At 40.5% G+C, this 9,724-nt stretch overlaps 1 protein-coding gene across 1 annotated transcript; it reads right to left on the bottom strand.

Annotated features, from left to right (window-relative positions):
• Positions 1-7,903: 7,903 nt before the first annotated feature.
• On the bottom strand, positions 7,904-9,119 carry LOC100533355 (pannexin 3; the record flags this gene model as incomplete). The annotated part of the gene is given in 1 exon segment (NM_001204649.1): positions 7,904-9,119. A coding segment is annotated over 1 exon segment (1,216 nt), but the record flags the coding sequence as incomplete, so codon positions are not given.
• Between the last annotated feature and the right edge of the window lie 605 nt (positions 9,120-9,724).

Below are 9,724 nucleotides of genomic sequence, written 5' to 3'. Positions count from 1 at the left end.
CCCAGACTTTCTATTTTTGTTGAATTAATACCGGTAACACTATCTTCGTAACGTAAACCTTACCAAACCGGTAAATTACATAGATACAGTAATTATATACATAATATATAGACATGTGTACGTGCGCGCGCACCCTTGTGTGTGTGTGTGTGTGTGTGTGTGTGTGTGTGTGTGTGTGTGTGTGTGTGTGTGTGTGTTTGTGGGTGAAACAGTATAGGCATTAAACCCGTGCGAATGCTCTTAAAACGTCCAGAAAAAAATTAATTTAAAACAGAAATCTAAGCCTTTCAGATTCAATTTTAATCCGCATAAACAAGTTTTTGTTTTGTTTGGTTACTTTATTTTTCTTTATTTCAAGTGAAGAACATCATCAGATACGGCATAAAATTTGCAAATTATACATTAGTTATGCTATTCAAACCTCTACCTCCCGAAGGTTGGCCAGGCTCACTGACCAGCGACACCAGTTCTTGGGCTTATTATCGTGTTAAAAGAAACGAACGACACTCCCGTGTCTTTTTGATTTAGTACTTAGTCTTAGTAAGCTTCTTACAGCACTAGCAACACAATTAGGTCATAGCCTATAAGTGCCGAAGATAAGTTTTAGCTTTTGTAGAGGTTTTACGGCGCTTGCAACTGCATAAGGTCATATGAGCGCCAGAAGATTAGTCTGAGGTGTTACTAGTTACAAGAGAGTAACAAACATAACAAAGAAGGGGAGATAAGTACAACAGATGTTTCATAGGAAAGAAGAAGCAAACCACGCCAGAGCACCCGCCAACCACCCAGGCCGATAATTTTTATGAGTTACAAGACAGTGAACAACCCAAAAAAGGAGAGATAAGGACGATAGATAGATGTTTGATAAGAAAGAAGGAGTAGACCACACCAGAGCACCTGCCAACCACACACTCCCGTGTCTTTATCCCTTTCCTAAGACTAAGAAAGGAGAGAATCATACAGCACCAAAATTGCTAGCCAAAGTCATCCGCATTGCAGTCCAGCATGTTTTAGTTTTTAGTAAGAGTTGTATGGCACTTGCAACAGAAATAGGTTATAAGTGCTGAAGATTAAGGGCGTTGGTTGAGAGTAACATAGAGCTACAGGATGATAAAGAAAACAACAACAACTATACAACTTTTTTTTCCAAATATCTCGCACAAAAATTGCACTAGAATGGTGCAATTTTGAACAGATGTAATTCATTCAAAAGAAATTTGTTTGACAATTTATTTTCCAAAACGGAAATGCCTTTTAAAAAAAAAAAAAAAAAAAACCCCCACCAATTTAAAGATCTCGTAAGGAAAGTCATGAAATAATTGGTTTGTTCTTTCCTTTCATTTTATTTAAAACAATCTAATCTTTCAATCCCTGTAACCTTTAAACAATATTTCTTTTCTCTTACAGAGTTTTATAGAACATATTTTTTTTAAATTCTGGAATTCCAAGAACCAATGGTCTGTGTCCTCCTTTGAACTCGACACACTTACTTTAACGCTTTGTTCGTAATGTTCAGTGGTGGCCAAACACGAAGATCCACTCAACCATGAGTACTCATAGCCACACACACTGTACACCTTACAGTATGGAGCTGTTTCTAGAGACAATAAAGGGGGGGGGGGTGAGGTTGCCCAAAAAGACAGCATTTGTGGAGTTGATATACCCTGAAAGGTGAATATGGGCTTTGCCAGGGAACCAGATTTCAAAGAGAGGAAATGTTCACGCTTTTCATGACGATCGAGGAATCAAGAACACATTGCTATCTTCTGATAGCTTAGCGAACGGGAAAAAATGCTATGCCTACAGTCGTAGATGAAAATCTGCCTTGAGAATGCGGACCGTTGAGATGAAGGAAAGTCATTGCTGCAGACAACGTCTACGGACAGACGTATCAGGGGCTCACCTACTGCATTCTGGACCCAAGTGACGTTTAAAGTAGGGGCGTGACCGGTGTGTTTGACCTGAGTGGTCGTTTTGTCTGGGAATGTTCTGTTCTGATTCTCTACATGTCCTAACTGATTGACCATTTCCACTATTGACATCAAAGAAGGCCTTAAAGGGCACTTTAACATTATTTCCGTATCTTGAGCGAAACTAAAGAAATGAGTTGGTGGTGAGGAAATGTTTAATACAAAACGCTCTCTGCTACTCATCTTAACCATAATCTCAGTAAATAAAGGAAACTTAGGAAAACCTATTTGTAAACTTCTGTTGGTCTGTTTGACTATTGTAGTTTGCAATATGACGCAATCGTTGGGATTTTAGTGGTAGGGCTAATGCGAAATAGTGCGTCAAGCTACAAAAAATGGGGACATAGCTGAAAATGGGTTGTTGTTTTTTTTTACGCGCTATGTAGAGCAAAACAAGTCTGTGGATTTATCTAAAATGAATATCAGACAAATTCCTTTTGACTTCCAAATGTGTACAAATTTGAAAAGCAAAACTTCCATGTGGAGGAAAATATTAACAAGAAAAGTTGCCCAGCTGTTGTTTTTATTTTTTTGGATCATCCTGTACAATGAAAGGGAGGAAGGGAGATTTATAGTATATGGAAAATAGTTTGATAGGAAAGAAGGAGCAAACCACATCAGAGCACTTTTACTTTTACCCTCTTGTAGTGACTGAGGGTCGTTTGAGTTATATATAGATTTGTAGAGACACAGCAAGGACCATTTTGTGTCTTGAAAAAGTAAGACATACAGACACAAATAGAACAGTGTTTACAAAGATCCAAGGCTCAATGGTACAAAACCAACAAGAGGATACCAAATCAGAAAAATAATTATTACAAACGTGTGCAAACTTTGAAGAAATACATGGAGGCTTCTTTTATACTATAAGAATAATTTTTTTATTCATTTGACAGAGAAAATGAAGTACAATCAAACATTGCATGACCATGAAGACAGCAGCATTACAAACAATTATTCTTCATCAGTTCGTAACTTCCCACGAGAACAACTCCCGTCACTCCACAGATGAAAAAACAACTTAAGATGGAGTGTCCACTTGTCCAAACAGTTGAGTCAATGTAAGACAACCATCTTAACTAAACCTTCCATTACTCAGTACTGAAATCTGTTGGGTTACTTTCCGACAGCGGCATACGTACCAGACGACGGAAATCGCTTGCGACATGGCCCCGAAAAATTAAATTTCATGTACATGTAGTCTACTTTCGGCAAAATTGGACCAACGTAGTCGAACCAGAGATAATCTAATTTTTTTTAATCTGTTTGGAAGGGCCATAGTCACCATTTACACAAATTTGGAAGAACCAGACAAGTGCACACTCCACTTTATACTTTATACCATTCCACATGATTGATAGATGATAGAGATAATGAACATACGTTTCATTCCATTTGCTGATATATCTCTTGAAGCAATTGCCTAAAAGAACAACAAAACAAACGATGCTTTCATATGTACCAAATGCGTCACACGAAAAAACTTAATGAAAACTAAAGCGATGTATCTAAACTCTAACCATACACGATCTTACCCTCACCTCTAATGGGACACACTTTCATTCAAGGCCAAATAGAACAATCATACAAACCCGCGGGCGCTCACACAGTACCGCCGGACATCCCATCAAACAAAAAGATATGTTTATCGCCAAGACCGAACAGTGACACACAACTGAATAATATATCATTTATATAAGTTTGCGCAGAGTGACAAATGAGGGTGAAATTTGTTCCCCATTGTGAGAGAGAGCCAGAATCACGCAGCCCAGGAGTAGTATTACAATGTATCTAAAAGAACAAGAAATGAAATAAATCAAGTGTCAATTTCCGAAAGAAGAAAGAATATAATATAACGTATTTACAGTCATTTTATGAAAAAGAGGGTTTTGTTTTATGTATAGAAGGAAATCAAAACGATTCGACGGTATGTGCGCCATCAACTTTTATTCTCTTCTACCACACATTGTGCATGACAACATATAAAACAAATTTGATTAATTAAGTAACTACGCTCCATGCGCGACAGTTCAACATGTACATCATGTGCATAATAATATATTATTGTTCTCGGAAAGGAAAAAGGGAAACGGTAAAAGTGGACACGCAACAACACCAGTCTTTTCACTTTCGCTCACACACACACACACACACACACACACACACACACACACACACACACACACACACACACACACACACACACAAGACACAATCTAAAAGAAAAGAACGAAGTCTGGCTTAGCTTCAACTGCAAACATCGAATTCATCCCATTGTCATCTTTGATTAAGGTTCGTTTGGGAATCTTTTAAAAAGACCGCGAGTAAGGAAATACAGAGATGGCGATAACATATTAACGCACACACACGCAAAAATACAAAAGAAACTCAGAATCATTGCAGAGGCTCTGACAAAATTAATCATGGAATGATTTTTGCTATGAGACTAAGGGAGACTGAAGCGAGGGATAATGAACATCGCTGGAATTTGTACATGACATTAGCGGAAGTGCTTATACGTCAGATGTGTGCGAGCCATACAGCAACAAAAGGGAATTTTTCCACAAGCTGCTTGGGGGCACACGTTCAATGACGTAACCACTACATGCATATAGTGGCGATGACGCCTTCTACATAGGAATGCTTGTATAGGTAAATTACTGGCATGTTGTCATAAATGGAACAAGTTGACAGGGAAGAACAATAAAACTAACAAGTGAACTCGAAAACTACAGAAATAAGTACATTAACAAAGGGTCTAAAAAGGAACCACCCACTGCATAACCAGATCATGGTTTTGTAATAACCATTTGACGAGCTCAGGCTAAGACTAAGGAAATAAAACAAAATGGTGAAGCTTGCCAAACTTAATGACTAGAGCCATAACAAGTATATTATTACCCCCCCCCCCCCCAACCAAAAAAAAACCCCAAACCATTCTTCCATATTACATCAAATTCAATCAGAAAAAAAGAAGAAATGAAATCCTAACTGAACCCCCCCCCAAAAAAAAACAACAACCCCAAAACAAAACAACAACAAAACAAACAAAACAGGTGTACATTATTTTCGTTAATAAAAAAAAGTAAACCAAAATAAGAAACATGGAAATAGTAATGATAAATCACGATACGTACATTCTCAATCACTAAAACCTGATACAAAATTCTGTCTCAGCGAAGACTCATGGTACATTAGCCGGTGCAACGTATGGAAAAAAACTAGTGAAAATTTTGATTTCGTTGTGCCTCGGAAAAAAAGATGAAATGCAATGTTGCAGGCAGGCCCATTCCAACGCCTTAAAAGTACATGAATATAAAAATACAGGCGTATTTTCTTTTATTGTAAAACATCACCCAAAATTCACAGTTTGCATAGATTGTTGACCATAAAATATGACATCTTAAGGCACTTGGCCGATAAATACAGTACATACTTTCTATGAAAAAGGCACATGCGCTGCAGGCACAATGATTTCAACAATAGAAGGGGGAAATTCAAGAAAGTTAAAAAAAATAGATGATGCAAAGAGATGGTCGTGAAAAACTCATTGACAGAAACTGACATGCACAAAACAGCACGATAATGATATATATATATATGGAAAAAAGGTTTTATGTGTACATGTATTCGGAAGACGTTTGATTCATTGTTGCTCTTTCATCGAGATGAAAGACGTTCGTAAAGACAATATATATGAAATTTCTTACAAAAATTACCAGCGAGTTTCAAGCCAGGTAGCGGGGGACATGAAATTTCGCTCTACAGATATTTTTAAATGCCAGTATAATTTTACGAGTGTAGAACTGTGATTTACTAAGAAAGTCTCTACCGTTTCAGCCTAGACTAGACCCACATGAATCGTGCAAATCGTTTTGCCAGACATTGACTTGAAATACAAACTAATTGTTATTACGTCAGTAGCATGAAACAAACGGAACAAGTCTTTTTTTGACGAGCGCGGTCAACACTGGCATTGCGGTATGGTGAGACTCCAGGAAATATCGCAAAGCAAGAACCTTGATTGCCTTGACGGTAGAAATACCTCACGCCCAATGGTCACATAGCTACAAAACTCCAATTTGCGAGCCCAGCAGCTTTTCGTATCTCGATATAATTTTGGAGAAGTGTACGAAGACGATTTGCTTCGACCCACCACACAGGGCCAACACGGGCCATATGGTGATACACCCAAACAGAAAAATGCATAGAGTCGATTAAAAAAAAATATCCGCCACGAGGGCATCGAACTTCTATGTCTTTTGCATACACAAAAAAAGACCAAAACCTGACCACGACACCACGGTGGGCGAAAAGACTAGTAAAAGAGTGGCAACGCCTTCAGTTGAAATTTACCGCACCCTTCAAGCACGGAAGGAACACTGACACAAAGACGAGTAATACAGGTACATAAAATGAGACAAAGGCAGAACTCACTTCGTTGTTCATACAAGAGTAAAGTAACTAGTAACGCCCATTTGTAGGTTACAACTCTAAACATCTTTCAGAATGGACCTCAAATCTGCAACATGACAAAGTGGAAAAAAGTATTAAATTTATTCTTTCGATGTTTAAGATCACTAGTGTGGAGTAGTGGGAAATTGGTGATCTCGCCACATCAAAATAAAAAATACCCTTTAAAACTATTTTTTTTTAAAGAATGACATAAAAAGGGGTAAGGTGGAGAAGAGATTTACGGTAACTCCCACTTTGTGAAAACGTAAGGTTTCATTTGAGAATTACAGAGCTTATTTCAGCAGTGGGTTCTGGCGTGAAGAGACTCCCCCAACACTGTAAAGTTATTGTAGATCTATGCAAGACACCTGACTTTGGTATCCATTTCTGACATGACAGAGGTAAGTGGGCGGACAGCCTTTACAAAACCCACAGAACTATCAGCGGACATGGAGACCCCGTTGGAGACTTGAATCGGGTCCATAGCACCGCTGTCGAGCTCGATACCAACAGAGATAGCGAAGCATCTGACAAGTATACTAAATACTTCATGTATATTTCTCCATGTCAATTCAAACTCAGATTGTGACGCGTTCAAGAATTATACAGCATCACCTCCACGTCAAAAAGGCAGTTTGTGACAGGTTTACTACCCAGCAGAAGCTGGTGTTCGCCTTGAACGAGGAGCGGTGTGGGAGAGGACAAGTGTAGTGTAAAGTGTCTTTCCCAAGGGCACAGTGCCGGGCCCACTCTGTTCAGATATCAAATCTGCAACCCCTTGATTGCTGTCCAACACCATAAAGAGCACCTACGCCAACACATGGCATTAGTCAAGAAAGAAAAGTAAAGAAAAATGTTTTAAAAATAAACGACATAAAGAGAATGTGGTTCGATAAAACTAAAAACCAACAACGACCACGGCAAAAACTAGCTGATTAGAAATACCTACCTCTACATAAAGCAATATCTTAGACAATAAAACATTTAGAGTAATGCTGAATATAACCAGGAGGCTGAAACTGTCATAACTACGCAATTTCCGGTGACCCAAACTTAATTTTTGTGACAGGCATCAGGCAAGTAGTATGAAACGTTTACTCATAATAAAAACGATTTTTTAAAACAAAAAACATCATTTTAGTCTCCCCCCCCCCCCAAGAAATACTATTCTAACTTGCCTGTTAAAAGCTAAGCCAAACATTTAACAGTATCCTGCTAAACATTTACATTGTATAGTTATGTCCGCTGGTTAATACGAGTCTCCACCAAAAAAACAACAACTAATGGTTAAGAAAAGTAGAAAAACAATACAAAGCTGGATCCTACTTTCTGAAGGAGAGAAAAAAAAGCCGTGGAAGTGACCAAGACTGTCAACTCATCTGTAAAGGGGAAGAAATTACTTCCCAAAGACTGCAAATAAAAAATAAAAACAAGTCCTCTTTGAATGGGGTGAGAACTTATTTGAAAAAATAAAAAAGTTAAGCCTGTGAGTCCGGTCCGTAGTTCTCGTTCTCAGCATCCAGGCTCTTCTTGATGAGCGGCTTGTCCTTGTAGATGCCCCACAGCTTGCGCACGATGTCAGACAGCAGGATGTCGCTGGTGTTGCGAGCGATGATGCGCAGGATGAAGACGCCGTCGTCACGGAGATACTGGTCGGCGAACTTGCGCACCAGCTTCTTCTCTTCCTCGCTGCGGATCTCGTCCAGGATCTTCAGGTACTTCTTGACGTACGCCACGCGGTTGCGCAGGAAGAGTGCGCGCCAGATCCAGAAGAGGAAATTTCCGCAGGTGCACACGGCAACGAAGACGAACCAGAACCAGAGGAAAATGAAGATCTTCTCGTTGAACAGGTTGATGGGCAGGACGCACTGTACCGTGTGGGTCTGGATGTTCTGCAGTTGTCGGATCTCGAAATCACAGAGCGTGACCTTGGGGAAACGTGGAGAGTCGCGCCAGTAGCGGTCGTTAGCCAGGCCGTCCAGCACCTCGAAGCCGTACAGGTTATACCAGTCGCCCATGAAGCCGTTGAGCAGGAAAAACTGGATGATGACGTTGACGACGTAGAGCACCTTCACAAAGATGTACAGACCGGTCAGGTAAGTGCCGTCGCGTTTGGAGCAAAGGAAGCACATGACGCGAGACGCCTTCTGGCGCATGCGCACAAGAGCGTTGTACCGGTATTGTCGGTGAGCCTCCAGCCAGCGGTCCATGTACTTGGCGATGTGTCCTACCGTCTCCTCCCTCTTCTCCGAAGCGCCGATCTGAGTGCCGGCCGTCATGGTGACAATCTTGTCCATGTTGATGCCCGAGCCGCCGTTGAACATCCTCCAGAGAAGAGCCGGGAACTTGAACATGAAAGCCATGAACAGCAGGATGATGGGCACCCACTGGTAGTAGGTGAGCTCCTCGCTGTTGCGGTTATCTCTGTCCACAGGAATGGGCGTGTCCATGGGGATGTAGTATGTGTTCTTCACCCAGCAGTAGCTCTTGGTGTACGCCGTGAAGGAGCCCGTGAAGTGTGCCGGGCACCAGCACTCGATCGGGTTGCCCACATACTGACCGCCGCTGATGAACACGGCGAAGATGGCCAGGAGGATGACGGTGTACAGGTGGTTCAGACGGTCCACCCAGTCGTCGTCATTGCTCGAGGTAAGCTTGGAATAGGAGGCGAAACCCCCGAGGATAGCTGAGACTCTGAAACATTCGAGAGAAAAAAGGCGATATGAATATCAGTCCATCGGTAAAACAGGAAAAAACCCCAAAGGCGAAATGAATATCAGTCTACGGTAAAACGTCTTTTTTAAAGTTAAGAGAAGCATATCGATTGAAGCCATTTAGTGCGATATATATGCAGACAAAAACAATAGAAGAAAGGGAAAGTGTTGAGCCAACCGGTGACGCCCTCCAGCTACTCACTAAAACAAACCCCCAACTCCTTTGAAGTGAAAAGAGCTCTATGTACACAAAATGAAAACACGTACATGAAGTAAAAACAAAGGAAGTCGATTCAACGGTGATTCACAATATATGCACAATGTATTCTCATGAAATATCAAGAAAACGAATCCAGGATGGCCAAGACCAAACGCTACTAAAAGTTACAACGCGGAATTATACAGCACCAGTGATCACAATAGGCTACATGTCGTCATGAAGAAGAACAACAGAAACAGTAGATAGTAGGAGTAAGTTTTAGTTTTAGTAGAGGTTTTACGGCGTTCGCAACTGCATAAGATCATATGAGCGCCAGAAGATTAGAGGTGTTACAAGAGAGTAACAAACATAAAAAAGAAGGGGAG

This window comes from Aplysia californica, unplaced genomic scaffold, assembly GCF_000002075.1.
Source record: "Aplysia californica isolate F4 #8 unplaced genomic scaffold, AplCal3.0 scaffold01740, whole genome shotgun sequence".
NCBI lineage: Eukaryota > Metazoa > Mollusca > Gastropoda > Aplysiida > Aplysiidae > Aplysia > Aplysia californica.
This window is presented reverse-complemented; position numbering and strand designations above follow the sequence as displayed.